The sequence below is a fragment of the Lepidochelys kempii genome, chromosome 3 (genome assembly GCF_965140265.1).
Source record: "Lepidochelys kempii isolate rLepKem1 chromosome 3, rLepKem1.hap2, whole genome shotgun sequence".
Taxonomy (NCBI): domain Eukaryota; kingdom Metazoa; phylum Chordata; order Testudines; family Cheloniidae; genus Lepidochelys; species Lepidochelys kempii.
Window position 1 is genome coordinate 65356474 of NC_133258.1, and position 20288 is coordinate 65376761.

General features: G+C 43.6%; 1 protein-coding gene across 7 annotated transcripts in view; it reads right to left on the reverse strand.

Moving 5' to 3' along the window:
* Nucleotides 1–11086: 11086 nt before the first annotated feature.
* CEP162 (centrosomal protein 162) overlaps nt 11087–20288 on the reverse strand; it is an 80710-nt gene continuing 71508 nt past the window's right edge. For 5 of the 7 annotated variants that reach the window (XM_073336578.1, XM_073336579.1, XM_073336582.1 and 2 more), the window contains 2 exons: nt 14680–14814; nt 11087–11720 (listed from right to left, as the gene is read on the reverse strand). In XM_073336578.1, the coding sequence (XP_073192679.1) occupies nt 11502–11720; nt 14680–14814 (354 nt within the window). In that variant the 3' untranslated portion in view covers nt 11087–11501. Of the gene's footprint in view, nt 11721–14679; nt 14815–20288 lie in introns of those variants that run through there. The other 2 variants (XM_073336580.1, XM_073336583.1) reach the window with 2 other exon arrangements.

Genomic DNA, 20288 nt, shown 5'->3' on the forward strand with positions numbered 1-20288 from the left:
ATGTCTTTTTATAAAGGGCAATAATATACGTGCTCAGTTAATTTCAAAACTAGATTTCCTTCCAACAGGGCAAAAGGTACCAGTTTTGGCCCTGGACTATGTATATCAAACATTAGAATTTCTAGAAACAATGTTGTTTTTGTGTTAATATTATCTTAAAAAATGCAGTTAAGGTTTTCCTCTTGATGACCTGGGAAGCAGCAGACTTGAGAGGAGTTTTGTTGGGAGTATAAATGGACAGCTTGGAGACGTTAGGGTTTCCAGTAGCAGGCAGAAAATTCTAATTTGCTTCAGGCAAAATCCTGAACTGTCTTGTTGCTAGACATTCTTGTCCCAGTTACCATCCCCAGAGTACCTGCTTCAGAACCCTACAACTACTGGCTCCCAGAAGGTAATGCCACAACACATGAATGGTTTATGATGTTATCTGAACCCCTTTATGTAATTAGAGCTTAATTACATATACTAAAAATGCTTCAGTATGTAGAGTTACGTATTTCTTTAGAAAAAAAGAAATCAAGGGAATCAACTGTGTCGTAAGGTAACTGAGAAGCTAAAGATGTAAATATACTTATCAAAAAAGGCATCTTACAATAAGTTAAGATTATGCTCTCTTTACTAATTAAAAGATTTCACCACACTTCAAAATGTCCCATCAATTGCTACTTCAAAAGAGGATACCATACTTTTATGGCAAACTAAGAACTACAGGATGAACTGAAAAAGTTACTCACCTTATGCAGTAATGATATTCTTTGCGATGGATGTCCTGGTGGGTGCCCACTGCAGGGGTGCTTGTGTACCTGTGCTGCTGACTGGAGAACTTTGGAAGCAGTGGCCATTAGGCCTGCACATGTGCTGTCTCTCCTTGTGCTGTGCCACAAGTCTAGTCAGCGCGCACGGGCTAATACCCATCAGCTCCTTCCCTACCGCAGAATCATTTACAAGAACTCCACAATATAGAGGGGATGAGGGCAGGTTGTGGAGCACCTATAAGGTAACATCTCTAAGAACCATCGTTACTGCACAAGGTGAATAACTTCTTCTTTTAGTGTCCCTATGGGTGCTCCACTGTAGGTGACTCCTGAGCAGTACCCCTTCTGGAGGGCCAGGACTTCATAATTGTGTCAGTAGAAGATGACAGCACTGTGGGGCCGAAGATGGCATTGGAGGCAGAGACTCGAGTGACTGCATAGTGTTCTGTGAAAGTGTGGACTGATGCTAGTATCACCACTCTACAGATCTCTGAGACAGAGACATTCTTGAAGGTGACAGATGAGGACATCGACCTTGTGGAGTGTGTATGAATAGGGCCTGGAAGGGTCATGGTGAGATTTTGGTAACGCTGTCTGATGCAATTCAAGACCTATTTAGAGAGCTTTTGGCTGAGATTGCTGAGCCCTTGGATCTTTCTGCGATGGAGAGAAAAAAATCTAGGAGACTTCCTGAAGACCCTTGTCCTGTCAAGGTAGAAGGCCAGGGCTCTCCTGACGTCTCAGGTATGTAGTATAGCCTCCCTGTTGCCTTGGTCAGGTGTAGGATAGAAGATTGGAAGGTGAATCAATTGATTCATGTGAAATGGAGAGATTACCTTAGGGATGAATTTTGGATGTGACCGGAGTGTAACCTTGTACGGAAAAAAATATTGTGTAAGGTGGATGCGCCATCAGAGTGGCTCTCTCTCCTATTCTTCTGGCCGAGGTAATCACTACTAGGAAGGCTGTTTTCATTGTCAGGTACGTCAGCGAACAGGTGGCCATAGGTTCAAAAGGAGGCCTAGACAGCCATTTCAGTACTAGGTTTACGTCCCACGTGGAGATAGAAAGTTCAGGTTGAGGAAAGAGGTTTACTATATCCTTGAGGAACCTTTTAGTGGTTGAGTGTGACAGCATTGAGTACTCCTCTACAGGTTAGTGAGCTTGGAGCATACCTGAGTTGTTGGATCTGCTGGCACTGTGGGGAGAGGAGGCTGTGTAGTCCCAGCTCCGCTCCAGCCGTAAGAACTTCAATACCTATGGTCACATTTCTCATGGCATGTTGGATAAGGGCTATGAATGGGACACAGTGCAGCACTTTGTGAAGATAAAGGAGCTGAGGCAGGCATACCAGAAGGCAAGGAAGTCAAACAGTCCCTGTGGTGCTGAGCCGAATACCTGCTGCTTCTAGGAGGAGCTGGACGTCATCCTTGGCAGCAACCCCACCTCTGTTGCCAAGAGCTCCGTAAAGGAGGTTGAGTTGGAGGATAATGTGGAGCACAAGACAGGGTCATCGAGTGGTGCGGTAAGTCAGGACCTCTTTTCCACTCCGGAGGGGTCTAGCCAGTCCCCGCAGTCCGTGTCTAGCATGCATGATGCAGGAGAGGGAGCTCTGGTAAGTGATCTTTTTGAGTTGATGCCCGTCGATTATATGAGGTAGAGCTGTTCTTTGCTTTGTTTCACGCTTCAAGTGGGTGAAGGGATAGAAATGTACAAGACTAGCTTGTGTTTGTGTGTGCTTCACATTCCCCTGTGCAGCTAAGCAGTGTAGCAGAACTGTTGTTAATGCACACCGAGATTTCATGGGAATCTTTCCTGGAGATACTCACCAATCCTTTGCTGAAGGTTCCTTGGCAGAGGTGCTTTGTTCCTTCCCCCCCCGTAGGAAACTCCTATGTCAGTCAACAATCACTTATGCAGGAACCAAAGTGGCACACAGGCAAGCAGCATAGGGACCTGGTCTGAAGCCGCAGACATGCAGGAGATGCTCCCTTGCTTACCCTCAGGAATGAGATATCAGCTTCAACGACCCCCTGCCTGTGGAAAACGTTGGCAGAATTTACAATATTGTCCCTAGTCATCTGCACGGATACCCTTAAAAAAAAACAGGATCTTTTGCCCCATCTTGAGCACCACCACCTCCCCCCAGGCCGAACTCATCATGCTTAGGGCGTTCACTTAGCTGTGTATTTGCCAAGGGACGATGAGAAACTGATTCATATTTTTAAAAAGGTGCATTTTACTATAATGATTCAAGGCTGTGCATGCACTAATAATCATGATTCTATTTGTTTCTTGTGATTCTGCAGATGTTCTTGTGATTCTGCAGATGTGATTCTGCAACTTCCTACACACTGGCGGAGCGCCTCCACCAGATAAGGAAGCAACCAAGGAGGAGCAAGGAGGACATTTTGAGAGGTGCTCCAATCCTCAGAGGCCAAAAAACAACAACACAGGGCGTGGGGAGGGACCCTGAAGGGAAAATTTAAAATAGAAAGGAAGGACAGAAAGGAAAGTGAGGAGCGCATTGTAAAGGGCCAGGAGCAGGTGATAAGTGATGGAGAAGCAAACAGAGATGTTGAAGTCCCTAATCACACTCCAGGCAGAACACGTGTGCTCTCCCTGCGCTGTAGCCAGTACAGAGCTGCTTTCCATGCCCTCCACAAACTCCTCCCACCACATTCCTTGCAACTTCCCAGAGCATCTTAGTTCCCTGTTCACTTCCCCCCTTCGGGCAGCTTCCAAAATGATAGTTGGACTTACACATAGCTATATGAGCCTACACTGCCCTTCACGGTTATCTCCCTTCCCATCCAGCATTTTGTATGTGTTGTTAATTGGTATTTAATAAAAACATACTCTCTGAAAGATAACCAATCTGTATTTGTCTCCTACACACCATATTTGCTGCTGGAATTAATACACAGTGGCAATTTGATCATCTGTTGAGTACAAATCATGATCAGGAATCAAAGTTTTCATGCAAGGCAGCAAGTTAACAAAGCATTGCAGAGTGCTGTATAGAAAGACCTTACTGGAGCTCATTCCCAAAATTGTACCTCAAAGCCTCCGATTCAGATAGCACCCCGCTGTGCCCCTCTACTAGCCCTGGTATCTGGCTGCTCAAAATCAGCCACCCAGCGATCTGTCTCAGCGCTCCACCTGGGGGGGAAATCTTTTCACCCGTAGCATCACAAATCTTATGGAGCACACAGCAGGCTGCTATGACTATGGAAATATTTTCCTCATTTAGGTCTAACCTGCCATAAAGGCTGTGCCAGCGTGCTTTTAATCTGCCAAAGGTACATTTTATGGTTATTCTGCACCTGCTCAGCCTATTGTGGAAGCGCTTCTTGCTGCTGTCTGGGTTTCCTGTGTAAGGCTTAATGAGCCATGGGAGTAAGATCCTATTCTAGGATCGCTATAGGCATTTCAACATTCCCCATTGGCATCTTCTGGTCTGGAAAGAAAGTCCCTGTTTGCAGCTTCTATACAGGCCAGTGTTCATGAAGATGCATGTGTCATGCACCTCCCCAGACCACCCCACATTGATGTTAGTGAAACTGCCACAGTGATCCACAAGCACCTATAACACCATAGAGAAATACCCCTTTCTACTGATGCATTCCATCGCAAGATGGTTCAAAATTGGGATATGCATGCCATCTGTTGCCCCACCACAGTTAGGGAATACCATTGTAAAGCTATCCAGTATTTCATGCATATTGCTAAGAGTCACAGACCTTCGTAGCAGCATACGATTAATGGCTCTTCACACTTGCATTAATACAGCTGCAACAGTGGACTTCCCAACTCTACACCGATTTGCTACTGACTGGTGGCAGTCTGGAGTTACCAGTTTCCACACAGCATCACCATGTGCAGCTCTCCTTTTGTTGTCCTTGTGCCGCAGTACTGGGGCAAGCTCTGCACACAGTTCTAGAAAGGTGGCTTTCCGCATCCAAAAGTTCTGCAACCACTGCTCACAATTCCAGACATGCATAATGATGTGATCCCACTACTCAGTGCTTTTTTCCCGGAGCCCAAAAGTGATGGTCCACCATGTTCAGCTGCTCTCTGAATGCCAAAAGTAATCTGGTGTTTTCTTTCCATGGCACACAGCAGATCAGGCAGCTCTGATTCCTGTTCACATTGGGTGCTCATAATATATTGCATGACCAGATGTGTTCATAACACTGACTACAACAGTAGAGAGCAGTGCAGGATCCATCCTTTCAGACACAGATGGTGGGTGCACAGTAAACAGGGGTTGTTGAAAAATGCCATGAAATGCAGTCGGAAGCCCATGGAATGATGAGATGGAAAAACTGCGCCATGAGATATTGAGCCCGCACCCATGATGCACTGTGATCCACTCTGCCTTCCCATAAGTCCTAGCTGCACAAGGTGGTGAGTAGCACAGTGGGATAGCTACCCATAGTGCACTGCTCTCTGTTGATTCTCTAGCACCAACTGTGGACATGCTCTGCCGACAGAAGGAGCCTTGTGTGAACAGGCACAAACAATGTAATTATACTGGTTTTTGATTGTCAGTGTAACTTGTGTAGACAAGGCCTAAGAGAACTTAGGTATAATCCTGACTTCAAGGGAGGTGTCAGTCTTCTCGACAAAGAGCTTTGTGCCCTCAAAGGGAAAGTCCTCAACGGTAGACTGCACCTCTTTTGGTAAACCAAACAAATGAAGCCATGAAGCTCATCGCATCACCACATCTATGGTGATGACCTAACCGCCATGTCAGCCACGTTGAGGGCAGATTGCAGCGATGTCTTTGCTACTAATTGACGCTCTTGGATAATGGCCTTATAGGGACTTGTGATGTGCCTCTGGCAACTTTTCCAGAAAGTCATTCAGTTTAGAATAATTTATGTAGTTGTATTTTGCTGTGAGGGCTTGGTAGTTGGTGATATGGAACTGTAGAGTGACGGAGTACGTTTTTCTGCCAAAAATATCAAGGCACTTCCAATCCCTATCAAAGAGGGCAGCCCTTGACTGGTATTGTCGGCCAAGAGAGTTGATGGCATCCACCACGATGGAATTGGGAGGGAAAACAGGAATTCAGATTCCTTGGCGGTGATATAGTATTTTTTGTCCACTCACTTGCTGGTTGGCTCCACTGATGCCACGGTTTGCCACATAGTCTTTGCCGGGTCCAAAATGGCCTCAATAATCAGGAGGGCAATAATTGAGGACGATGAAGAGTGGAGGATGTCAAGGAGCTGATGGTGGGCATCCTTGACTTCCTTCAGTAGTATCTGGAGGATGTCTGCAACCCTTTTCGCCAGCTCCTGGAAAAGACAAAAGTTGTCTGCCAAAGATGGTAGGGGAGGCATGATGGCTTTGTCCGGAGAAGAGGAGGATATGATCCTCGATGTCATTTCCTCCTCAGTACCAGCTTCCTGTTCCTCTATCTCTTGAGGCAGTTCCAAAATCCTGGATGCTGTGGCTGAGGGGGTGTGCTTGGAAGGTTCTTGAGTGAGGCTTGAAGCTTGAGAGGCATGCTGTCGTTGCCCCACACAAGGATCCCAATATGGCCACTGGGATGGCAGAGAGAATGGTGGTGGCACCTATGGTGGCCGTACCAAGTCGATGGTGGTGGAGGGGCCATCTGTGGGTATATCCTTAGGCTCCGTTGGTAGTGAGCACCATATGGAGCTTGGGAGGAATACTGTGACGCTACCTCTTCTGGCTCACTGTCTGAACCCTCGCTAGAGAGCAGAGGGAAGGGGCATAGCATGGCATGGCAGTGGGAATACTTCCCGTGACTGGTAGAAGCTCAGTGCAGAGGTCTCGGTACTGAGAGGTGGGAACTCGGGTGCACCCAGCATGCAGAGGTCTCTGGAATGGCAGGATTCCACTGGTACCAATTGTCGCAGGGTCAGTGGTGGTGCCAAGGTTGGGGGGTGGCAGGGGGGAAGACACGGAGGCCTTGGTCTACACCTGTCTTTCAGGTACCAGGCGAGCTGTCACTGATGAAGTGGACTTGCATGGACTTTTTAGAGTGTTTACACTTGTCCTTCGGTACCAATGACTCTGTGCCCATGCCCATCGGGTCTGCGAGCCTGTCAGTGGTACCAGTATCCGTTGGTCTTCGTGAGGCATGGTTGTCAGACTGAGATGGTCTCGGAGCCAGCGAGATACCAAGCAAGATGGTGATCACTTACGGCTATCTCAGGGTTCACTAGGGGGACTTCCCAATCTCCTTTTAGGTGATCTATGAGAGGGGTCCGCAGCCTGTTTCTTCAACCCACATCTCTTAGATGTAGAAGGCTGTGAAGACTCATGTCTACCAGGCAACTGGGGCCAGATTGGGGCCTCTTCTGACAGAGCTCTCTGTCTTTATGGAATCTTGGCCAGAGTTGTTGGCAAAGACCACACTTCTGCTATATGTGGCCTTCCCCGAGGCAGCAAATGCACTGAGAATGTTTACCTGCAATGCCTCTTTACAGGTGTGGCACTTCTTGAAACCTGGCAAACTGGGCATACCCCTTTGAGGGGAAAAAAAAAAAAAGCAGGAAGAATATAAAATCTCTTTCTTAAAGGGTAAAATAAGAAAGAAGACGAAGAAACTCTACAACTAATACTATAACTAAGAGGCTAACTATAAGTATGTAAAACAAGAGAACAATAGTTTTAATGGACTGCTAATGGCTCTGTCTCTCGCCAAAGGTGGTTGAGAAGGAACTGAGGGGGCACGTTGACTAGCCTTGTGACGCAGCATGAGGAGAGAGAGTGCATGTGTGGGCCTAACGGGCACTGCTACTGAAGTTCTCCAATCAGTAGTGCAGGGATGCAAGCACACCTACAATGGAGCACATAGGGACACTACTCGAAGAAGAAATGATGGGTTTTTTTTTTGTTTTTTTTTTGTTTTTGTTTTTTACACACTTTTGTATTTGCAAATAAATCACAAGAGCTGGTACATGATGAAAATACAACATATTTACTAATGATTGACATTTTATATACAAATATTTATCGTCCTATTTACATAATTTATGACTATATATTAATGCTTCCAGTTTATTCTTGGACAAAATCATCCTTTTTAATGAAAATTAAACTTTTATGGAGTTTTGGAAAACATCTGAATGAGATAACCAAAATAATTATTGCATTAATCCCAACCTTATCATTCGTTTTACAAACAGACATCATGTACAAACACTTAGGGAATGTCTACATGAACAATTACACTGCAGCCAACTGGGGTGTGAATATACCCCACACTGTTCTTGTGGACCCTGCTCTACATGTTAGCAGTCTGTTAGAGGGCTTTGAGCTAGTCGCATTTCAAAAAGGACCAGATCAAAGCATTTTAATGAACTGTTAATACACCAGCTGGGACAACATGAATAGTCAGACCATGACAGGCTAGTGCCCAGGAGCTTCACGCCCCAGCCTGCTGTGGTCCAACGTTCATGCAGGCTAGCCCTTACATACAGTGTGTGTATTTTTACATGTATGTATAAAATATATAGCATAACTATAAACAAATATTGCACTGCAAATCAATTATGGGCACTCAAGTGCATTTTAACAGGAACTTACGAGATACAAATTGGTATATAACTACTTTTTATTTAAATCTTGCACACTCACTCATGTGGCCACATAATTTACTTATGAAAACATATCTTCTTTCATGGTTCCTCCAAAAAGCCAATCATCTATAGCTATATATGTGCTGCTCTAGACCCATACACTAAGTTATTTCAGCTTTGACTTCACTCTTAGCATCAGTCAGTCAGCAAATACCACCAATTATGCTAAATAGAGCATTAGCATGAATGGCATGGCTTTGTAAGAAATATCTCAAAACTGAAAGAAAATGGTTTTCTAACGTTATGTCTATACGTGGCACTGCTGCAGCTACGCCATAGCATAGACACTTCCTATGCCAAAAGAAGGAGTTTTTCTGTTGATGTAGGTAATGCTCCTCTCCTAGCTGCAGTAGCTAGGTTGACCAAAGAATTCTTCTATCGACCTAGCTGCATCTAGACCAGTGATTAGGTTGTCTCATAACTATGGCACTCGGGGGTTAATTTTTTCCACACCCCCTGCGTCCTTCTAAATTTTAACTGTAGACCAGACTTAAGTCTGGGGTCATTATTGTCATAGAAACAATCTGCCCTAGTCCTCCACACATTTGGAGAAGTTTAGGGGCCAAAAAGGGGAGGGAAGAAAGAAAAGAGTACTGAGGGAAAAGATGAGAAGAGAGAAGTGTTGGAAAGATAGAAACAGGATTTTGTGCTCTAATTATAAATAAGGTTGATATTACTGGGTTAGCAATTTCTGTATAAAATAGACCATGTTATTCAAAAGGAGTACTTGTGGCACCTTAGAGACTAACCAATTTATTTGAGCATGAGCTTTCGTGAGCTACAGCTCACTTCATCAGATGTTTACCGTGGAAACTGCAGCAGACTTTATATACACACAGAAATCATGAAACAATACCTCCTCCCACCCCACTGTCCTGCTGGTAATAGCTTATCTAAAGTGATCAACAGGTGGGCCATTTCCAGCACAAATCCAGGTTTTCTCACCCTCCACCCCCCCCACACAAATTCACTCTCCTGCTGGTGCTAGCCCATCCAAAGTGACAACTCTTAACATAATCAAGTCGGGCTATTTCCTGCATAGATCAAGGTTTTCTCACATCCCCCCCGCCCCCATACACACACAAACTCACTCTCCTGCTGGTAATAGCTCATCTAAACTGACCATTCTCCAGGTTTAAATCCAAGTTAAACCAGAGCATCGGGGAGGGGGGGTAGGAAAAAACAAGAGGAAACAGGCTACCTTGCATAATGACTTAGCCACTCCCAGTCTCTATTTAAGCCTAAATTAATAGTATCCAATTTGCAAACGAATTCCAATTCAGCAGTTTCTCGCTGGAGTCTGGATTTGAAGTTTTTTTGTTTTAAGATAGCGACCTTCATGTCTGTGATTGCGTGACCAGAGAGATTGAAGTGTTCTCCGACTGGTTTATGAATGTTATAATTCTTGACATCTGATTTGTGTCCATTTATTCTTTTACGTAGAGACTGTCCAGTTTGACCAATGTACATGGCAGAGGGGCATTGCTGGCACATGATGGCATAGATCACATTGGTGGATGTGCAGGTGAACGAGCCTCTGATAGTGTGGCTGATGTTATTAGGCCCTGTGATGGTGTCCCCTGAATAGATATGTGGGCACAATTGGCAACGGGCTTTGTTGCAAGGATAAGTTCCTGGGTTAGTGGTTCTGTTGTGTATGTGGTTGTTGGTGAGTATTTGCTTCAGGTTGCGGGGCTGTCTGTAGGCAAGGACTGGCCTGTCTCCCAAGACTTGTGAGAGTGTTGGGTCATCCTTTAGGATAGGTTGTAGATCCTTAATAATGCGTTGGAGGGGTTTTAGTTGGGGGCTGAAGGTGACGGCTAGTGGCGTTCTGTTATTTTCTTTGTTAGGCCTGTCCTGTAGTAGGTAACTTCTGGGAACTCTTCTGGCTCTATCAATCTGTTTCTTTACTTCTGCAGGTGGGTATTGTAGTTGTAAGAAATTATAGAATTTCTTATAGAATTATAGAATCAAGAATTATAACATTCATAAACCAGTCGGAGAACACTTCAATCTCTCTGGTCACGCAATCACAGACATGAAGGTCGCTATCTTAAAACAAAAAAACTTCAAATCCAGACTCCAGCGAGAAACTGCTGAATTGGAATTCGTTTGCAAATTGGATACTATTAATTTAGGCTTAAATAGAGACTGGGAGTGGCTAAGTCATTATGCAAGGTAGCCTGTTTCCTCTTGTTTTTTCCTACCCCCCCTCCCCGATGCTCTGGTTTAACTTGGATTTAAACCTGGAGAATGGTCAGTTTAGATGAGCTATTACCAGCAGGAGAGTGAGTTTGTGTGTGTATGGGGGCGGGGGGGATGTGAGAAAACCTTGATCTATGCAGGAAATAGCCCGACTTGATTATGTTAAGAGTTGTCACTTTGGATGGGCTAGCACCAGCAGGAGAGTGAATTTGTGTGGGGGGGGTGGAGGGTGAGAAAACCTGGATTTGTGCTGGAAATGACCCACCTGTTGATCACTTTAGATAAGCTATTACCAGCAGGACAGTGGGGTGGGAGGAGGTATTGTTTCATGATTTCTGTGTGTATATAAAGTCTGCTGCAGTTTCCACGGTAAACATCTGATGAAGTGAGCTGTAGCTCACGAAAGCTCATGCTCAAATAAATTGGTTAGTCTCTAAGGTGCCACAAGTACTCCTTTTCTTTTTGCGAATACAGACTAACACGGCTGTTCCTCTGAAACATGTTATTCAAGATTTTCATAGAAGATCTGACACAGGGGAATACAACTGAGCCATCAGTTACGCTATATGAAACAGACCTGTACATCTTCTGTCAAAAATATTCAGTAATTTTCCACAGGCTGTTGGAAGAATACGAAATGCAGATTTCTTCACAACAATTCAGTTTATGGGGGAAAAAATCATCTGGCTCAAAATTCCTAATTTTTTGTTCAGGATTATTTCACATACAAATTTATTATTAAGAAATTCTGAGACACAATATGATCAATCAATTGTTCAGTAAAAACCTGCCTTTAGACAAGTGAATTTCAGATGAATTTATGGAAAGTATCTGAACTTGCAAGGATTACACCAGTGATTGTTTTATATTCACAGCTGTCTAGGTTAAAATTCTATTTCTCTGATCAGTTCTTACCCAGTCACGTCTTCCAATATCTTTCTGGTAAACTTAATCCACCTGAAACAGGTACTGGAATAACAACCCCTTGTTTCTGCAATTCCCGTAAAACATCTAATATTGAATCTAATTCCACTTGAAACTTCTCCAGCTCTTGATTCTTTAGTTGGGCAAGTTTTTTCCACTTCTCAACTTCCTGGGTTTGCTGCACATCAGCAACATGTCGTGTTTGCTGCACTATCTGTAAATGAGAAGTTGGTTAACAAGAAGTATATTGATTTCCAGTCATCAGTTCACTGAACACTGTCCCTTAGTTCAGACAGTCTCTTTGCAAAAATACAGACTATTGTATTTTTAATTAAGTTTCTGATGTTAAATCCCAAAGCCCACTGCTAATTATTAGATGGAAATATTTGTTCTGAACACTGGAAAATGTCCTTTTGATAGTAACAATAAATTCCTTTAGACATTAGTGGGGAAAGGAAGGGAGGTTAATACCCAGTTCAAATTAAAGAAGCCTCACAAGAGATTAGTTTATTTTTTCCAAAGCTCCCAATTAAAAGTTTGAGCACTTAAGACTTTATGACAAATATTTAACACTTTTGAATATATCAGGCCCCGTGCTATTGCTATACGTTTAAAAATCTGTGTAACGAACTCTATAAATGCACCAAAAATAGCCTATAGTGACATTGCCCTGAGGCTGTTGTGGATATGGGTCTGAATGAGTTTTCACTCCTAACCTCACCAAATTCCAACAAGCTAATTTAAGCATGTTAGTGTCAAAGGAAATAAAAATCCATATACCATTCTGAAAATGTAATGGCTATTCCAGACAGAGTATTTTAATTTTGGAATGTGCTGTATAAAGCAAAGACATAATTTCAATCCTCTGTATTAACAAGATATAAATTGCCAGTCATTTTTATTATTCATGTGTATTACCGTAGTGCTGAAGGGTAAATCTACATGGTAAGCAGCCGCCCACGGCAATGAGTCTCAGAGCCCAGATCTACAGATTCAGGCTCATGGGGCTCATACTACGGTAAGAAGTTCAGACTCCTCAGGTTCTGAAGGCCAGGAATGGGGGCTGGGTTTCAGAAACACAAAGATGCACAGCATTTTTAGCACTGTAGCGTGAGCCCAATCTGTAGACCCAGACTCAGACTTCTTGTTGTGAGCTGATGCTTATCATATAGACGTACTCTAAGAGCCCTAGTCATGGACTCTGATGCTTCTTAACATTCAATACATTAGAATGTCCCTTTTTTAGTTTATGCATTTATTTTTACTGATTGCTAGGAGTCCCATTGCAGATGATTAAATTTGCAAGTTGGGAAATAAGCAAAAAACAGACACAAAATAAACCCCACAACAACTCGTCAAAAGGAAAATTACTTAACAGTGATTGGTGTTTCTTATAGCATTGCTCCTCTTTTACTGTACAAAAAAATCCTCACTGTAAATATTGGGTCAGATTGTTTATTTCAATGGTGTTACACCAATAAAGAATCTGGCCCTATGGTCCAGACAGCAAGGCAGTAAGGAACTGCCAATCAAGTCAAAGCATAAATCACACCTGCCCACTTGTATCTGAATTAAGGAACTTTCTAGAGTTGAAAAAAAAAAAAGGAAGTTACTCAGTACCTGAGGTTGTAGAGGTGAGTGGGTGGGGGCATGAGAAAGAGGAAGAAGAAAACAAATGTGTTATGTTAACTTGCTGCATTAACTTCTAAAAACTGACAGCACAGGAATAGAAATAGGGCATTCATTGATGCTAATGAAGAAATAAATTGCTCCACCATCAGGTCTTATACATTTGATAGAATAACTTTCTTCTCTAAAAGAATCTAAGTGGACAGTTCCACCCTCTCTCTGGCACAACGGGACTTCCTACCATCAGGGTAAAGCTTGCAGCAGACAGGGCTTGCAGCTTGGGGGCCAGTCCAAGACTATGGAACAATGTCCAGAGGAACTAGAACCCATTATAAACCTCACCACCTTCTTCTCCAAGTTCAAGGTACACTTCAACTTTGCCATCTCCATTTACCAAAAAAATATTCCCCAAACGAAACCACTTAATTGCACATATAATCCTCTTCCTAGGAGAGCATGAGAGAAAGAATGAACCACATGTGACAGATACTAATCACACTGCTTAATGCCTCTCTTTAGCCTCTCTCAGTTCTTCGAACAGTTTTGCCATCTAAAATGAACAGCACTAAGATGCGAAAGTGATGAGGGAAATAAAAGAACCTATACAGAATAAAGTAGAAGTAATTCTTTAGATATAAAATGATCCTTATAAAGATTACTAAGAACACAGAGGCTAGATCCTCCTATAAAATGAGGTACAGGAATCACTGAGAAATTATTTTACCTAGTTGAAATTATATATGGCTGTATGTTAGGTTTTAAAAAGAAACCTTAATTCAGGTACAAGTGGTCTGGAAGGGTTTATGCTTTGACTTCATTGGCAGTTCCTTACTGCCTTGCTATCTGGGCCACAGGGCCAAATTCTTTTTTGGTGTAACTCAATTGAAATAAACAATCTGACTCAATATTTATTGCGAGAATTTTTTTTGTTTGTAGAGTAAAAGAAAAGAAAAAACACTATAAGAAGAAAAAAGATCCAACTCACCAAACAACCATTGGATTATACAATTGTCTAATATTTTTAATTAGCTTTTTGTGGATTTGGGATAAAGATAGTAAAGAAAGTCTATGGGCATTTTTTGTGAAAGTGCAAGGAGCATATGAGAAATATTTTGCAAGTTTTTTCTGTTTGTGTAATGTTTAGAAATTGAGCAAACATCTTATGTTGTTGAGCTCTATTTGGGATCTCAGACAACTCAGTCAATATTAAGTCCAGCCTAGTTTATAAACACACCGGTCCTCATTTTCTAAACCTAGTGTTCCTGTTTGTGCCCATATATGGCAATTTGGCACCTACAACTGCTGTCACTTTGGATTTCTAAGTATCTCATTTGAGATCCAATGTACAAGTTACTTTAATTGCCCCTGTAAATAACTGGGTCCAAGATTGCATGCACATTTTTTATGCACCAGTGGGCACAAAAAAGGACGACGACTTTGGTCATCGGTCAAAATGTATTTGATCCCTGCAGTATGGTCTGCAATAATTTGTACAAATGCTGTCAAAATACATAGGAGACAAGTACAGAGATGCTCTATTTTACCTGCTGAAGTTCTTGTTCTCTTTGTGCATGTCTGATCTCCATATACTTGATTTTCCTTTCTAGACACAAGAAGTGTTTCATCTCAGGACTTTGCCTCTCTTTAGCCTCTCTCAGTTCTTCGAACAGTTTTGCCATCTAAAATTTGAGGTATTTGTTATTTGTAATGAAGTAGTGTCAACTTTACTAAGTGTTGTATAAACAAACAAAGGATTTCCCATCAAAATGCATTTACGTTTCCTTTCACAGTATTTTAAATGTTAGCTCACTGTTATAATCCAAGCTTATTTTAGAGCCCAAAGGTTCTTGCCTCTTATTACTTTCCTCTATGTTGCAGAAGCCTAATCTCTAATAGAATCATAAAACCATAGAAGATTAGGGTTGGAAGAGACCTCGGGGATCATCTAGTCCAACCCCCTACTCAAAGCAGGACCAACCCCAAATAAATCATCCCAGCCAGGGCTTTGTCAAGCCAGGCCTTAAAAACCTCTAAGGATGGAAATTCCACCACCTCCCTAGGTAATCCATTCCAGTACTTCACCACCCTCCTAGTGAAATACTTTTTCCTAATATCCAACCTAGACCTCCCACACTGCAACTTGAGACCATATTGCTTCTTGTTCTGTCATCTGCCACCACTGAGAACAGCTGAGCTCCATCCTCTTTGGAACCCCCCTTCAGGTAGTTGAAGGCTGGTATCAAATCCCCCCCTCAGTCTTCTCTTCTGCAGACTAAATAAGCCCAGTTCCCTCAGCCTCCCTTCATAAGTCATGTGCCCAGCCCCCTAATAATTTTTATTGCCCTCCGCTGGACTCTCTCCAATTTGTCCACATCCTTTCTGTAGTGGGGGTCCCAAAACTGGACTTAATACTCCAGATGTGGCCTTACCAGAGCCAAATAGAAGGGAATAATCCCTTCCCTCGATCTGCTGTCGATGCTCCTACTAATGAAGCCCAACATGCCTTAGCCTTCTTGGCAACAAGGGCACACTGTTGACTCATATTCAGCTTCTCATCCATTGTAATCCCCAGATCCTTTTCTGCAGAACTGCTGCTTAGCCAGTCGGTCCCCAGCCTATAGCGGTGAATGGGATTCTTCTGTCCTAAGTGCAGGACGCTGCATTTGTCCTTGTTGAACCTCAGATTTCTTTTGGCCCAATCCTCCAATTTGTCTAGGTCACTCTGGACCCTATCCCTACCTCCAGCGTATCTACCTCTCTCCCTAGCTTAGTGTCATCCGTGAACTTGCTGAGGGTGCAATCCATCCCATCATCCAGATAATTAAGATGTTGAGCAAAACCGGCCCCAGGACCGAAACCTGGGGCACTCTGCTTGATACCGGCTGCCAACTAGACATCAAGTGGTTGATCACTACCCGTGGAGCCTGACGATCTAGCCAGCTTTCTATCCACCTTATAGTCCATTCATCCAATCCATACTTTTTTAACTTGCTGGCAAGAATACTGTGGGAGACCGTATGAAAAGCTTTGCTAAAGTCAAGGTATATCACGTCCACTGCTTTCCCCACATCCACAGAGCTAGTTATCTCATCATAAAAGACAATCAGGTTGGTCAGGCATGGTGCTCTTGGTGAATCCATGTTGACTGATCTTGATCACCTTCTTCTCCAAGTGCTTCAAAATGGATTCCTTGAGGACCTGCTCCATGATTTTTCAGGGGACTGAGGTGAGTCTGTAGTCCCCCAGACTCCTTTTTTTAAAGATGAGCATATTTGCTTTTTTCCAATTGTCTGGGACCTCCCGATTGCCACGAGTTTTCAAAGATAATGACCTATGGTTCTGCAATAACATCAAGCAATTCCCTCAGCACCCTTGGATGCATTTCATCCGGCCCCATGGACTTGTGCATGTCCAGGTTTTCTGAATAGCCCTTAACCTGTTCTTTCACCACTGAGGGCTGCTCACCTCCTCCCCATACTGTGCTGCCCAGTGCAGCAGTCTGGGAGCTGACCTTGTCTGTGAAGACTGAGGCAAAAAAAGCATTGAGTACTTCAGCTTTTTCCACATCATCTATCACTAGGTTGCCTCCCCCATTCAGTAAAGGTCTCACACTTTCCCTGACCACCTTCTTGTTGATAACATACCTGTAGAAACCCTTCTTGTTACCCTTCACATCCCTTGCTAGCTGCAACTCCAGTTGTGCTTTGGCCTTCCTGATTACACCCCTGCATGCTTGAGCAATATTTTTATACTCCTCCCTAATCATCTGTCCAAGTTTCCACTTCTTGTAAGTTTCCTTTTTGTGTTTAAGCTCACTGAAGATTTCTCTGTTAAGCCAAGCTGGTTGCCTGCCATATTTGCTATTCTTTCTGCACATCAGCATGGTTTGTTCCTGCGCCCTCAATAAGGCTTCTTTAAAATACAGCCAACTCTCCTGGACTGCTTTCCCCACACATATTAGCCACCCAGGGGATCCTGCCCATCAGTTCCCTGAGGGAGTCAAAGTCTGCTTTTCTGAAGTCCAGTGGAGGATGGCTAGCAGTCGTTTTCCTTCAGAACTCTCAATGCAAATTCATACATTTGCCAAGAAAAGGGCTGGAAGGTACCACTTACTCTCCAGCTCATGCAGCTCCTGCTGACAAAGAACCTCAGAGGGCCTGATCCTACAAACCTTTACCTATACAATGGGACAACTACTCATGAGTAACAGTTTGCAGAGCTGGGACCACGTTGGACCCTTTCAGTCAAGGACTTTCTGAACCTGCCACCTGAATTCAGTATGTTTTGCTACCACTTACATGTAGACCACCACACTAGAAATTATGGCAAACAAAAGTAAATGCATGTATAGGAAAACATTTTTAACCTGAATGCTTAAATCTCTGTTTAGGCTCTTAAATATAAGTGACCTGATTTTCCAAGATGCTTAGAGGAAGCTGCAGGCACACAGCACCTCGGAAATCAACACAGGGATTTGGATGCGTAGCTTTAGGACCTCACATTTGTAAGTGTTGGCTTATATTTTTAATTTAAATCACACAATCAGAGAAATTAGAGATTAAAATGATCTACTCGTCCATTTCTCCAAGCCAATGTATAATTATTCCTAATATATTTTAACCAGTCCAAATTTTCTCAGTCCAAATTATTTATTTTTTACTCAAAGCACATTGAGATATTAATTAATCCACAAATACAGTAACTTCTCACTTAACGCTGTCCCGGTTAATGTTTTTTCGTTGCTGATCTATTAGGGAACATGCTTGTTTAAAGTTGTGCAATGCTCTCTTCTAAGGTTGTTTGGTAGCTGCCTGCTTTGTCCACTGCTTGCAGGATTCTCTGGAAGAGCAACCCCTTCTCCTGGGGATTAGAACTGGGGGGAGAGGGGAGCGGAAGCCCCCCCCCATCAGCTCCCCTAAATTCCCTGTAAGGTATGTGGCTCCGCAGCTGCCCAGCAGCAGTTCAGGTGGCCCTCCCCCTACTGCCATGCTGCTCCTGCCAGGCCCTCTGCCTCAGAGCTGCTCCTGGGAGCTTCCTGCTTGCTGCTGGGGGGGGGGAAGAGGGGAGAAGAGGGGGAGGGGAAGAGGGGTGCTGATGTCAGGATGTCCCCCTGCTCCTGCCCTCTGCCTGCACCATAGCCCCTCTCCATAAAGTGCAGGACAGGACAGTCACAGGGCTCCGGGACAGAACAGGGGAGTTTGCAGGAAGCTGTTGCTTCCTGTCTGATCTGCTTAAAAGGGCAACGTACTTGAAGGGGGGTCAGCATAGGTAAAGGGGCAATGCATCTCTCTCTCTCTCTCTCTCATAAATGCAACCCCCAGCACTTTGGAAAGTCAGCACCTGTGCATCGCTGTCAGGAGGAGGGAGTGGTGCGCTCTAGCTGGATAGCGTGGGTTCATCATCATGTTCAGCTTTTGCAGGGAAGTGTTTGCAGCTACTGCCCTGCATCTATTGTGTTTCCTCCCTCCTGCCTCAGTCCATGCTGCCTTGTAGAGTGTGAGGCTACATTAACAGCAGCAAAACAACAAGGAGCCCTTGTGTCAACTTAGAGACAAACAAATTTATTTGGGCATAAGCTTTCATGGGCTAGAACCCACTTCATCAGATGCAACAACAGCGGATTAATCCTTGAGGGCTCAGCCAAGTGCTAGTTCATCATTTAGCAGCAAGGCATTCCCTGGGAAATATTCCACCCTCTTACTCCACCACCTCAACCAAGCTTCACAAAATCACTCATTGCTGTGTATAATATTAAAGTGTTTGTTTAAAATGGTTTAAAACTTATACTGTATATAATGTCTTTTGTTTGATGAAAAAAATTTCACTGGAACCTAACCCCCGCCTATTTACATTAATTCTTATGGGGAAACTGGATTTGCTTAACATTGGTTCGCATAAAGTCGCGTTTTTCAGGAACATAACTATAGTGTTAAGCGAGGAGTTACTGTAAAGGAAACAAATGTATAATTGTAAACTAAAGCCCTTCTCTCCTTTTACATAATAAAATAATGTACTAAGAAATAACTTTTCACAACAGTTTTCAGATACAGACTACATATTACTTTTAAAAAAAAGACAATTTGCACAGAGACAAACAATGTTAGAAAAGGTAGTGCTGGAATATATAACACAGGGCTAACATCTCCTCTTGTCTAATGTTACAACTTTAAACTAATAATCTGAAAATTACCTCATCAATGAATTAAAACTTCGTTTTGGAGGGAAATGAATGGTTGAGGGATTTTCTCAAGAGGCTACTGACTGACCCTCTGAGCCACATAGGACAATCTTCAGAAATTCGGTAAGTGGAGGCGGGTACCTGCTAGAGCTCGGGGCTTCAGCCCTGTGGCCGGGTTAGGGGTTTCTGCCCTGAGGAGAAGGGGGTCTCAGGACTTCAGCCCCGCAGGGTGTACATGCCGGGGCTCTGGGCTTCAGCCTTGCGGGAGATGCCTGCTGGAGCTCGGGGCTTCCAGCTAAAGCCCCGAGCCCTGGCAAGTGCACTCCATGGGACTGAAGCCCAGGGGCCCCCCTACCCATTGGCCAGAAGCCCCTAGCCCCACTACCCTGCCACAGGGCACAAGCCCTGAGCTCTTCCCCCTCAACCAGTCTGGTAGACGGAGAATGGGGGGAGGTGTGAGGGACTCCGTGAGCTTGCACTTTAACTGTAAAAGAGCCGCATGCAGCTCACGAGCCACGGTTTGGCTAAGCCTGCTATATAGGTTACTTTCTGTTCCTTGTGTTTTTAAGTGGTACTGCAGTTTGATGCATCTTTGTTCCTCCAGCCGCTATCTATACATTGGTTAGTCTCTAAGGTGCCACAAGTACTCCTTTTCTTTTTACAAATATCAGTATGTTCACATCCTCATGCAGTACCATGTAGAAGCAGATCCAAATAGAGGGCATTTTTTGGTTAAAGTCTCACATTTTTAAGTCAAAGTTGTCTTCTAGTGAAGCTAGGAATCTGTTATCTAACAGATTGGTGTCGTTAATGCGGCATGGCTGTGCACAGCAATTCAGAGGCAGATTAGCATTCAAAATACCTGAATTACTTGTGGCTCTCCCAAAATGTCCATATCTTCATTTAAGGCACTGATAGTTTAAATAGATGAAGCTCAACCCCATCCCATTTAAGACTGCTAATAGTGATTCCCCT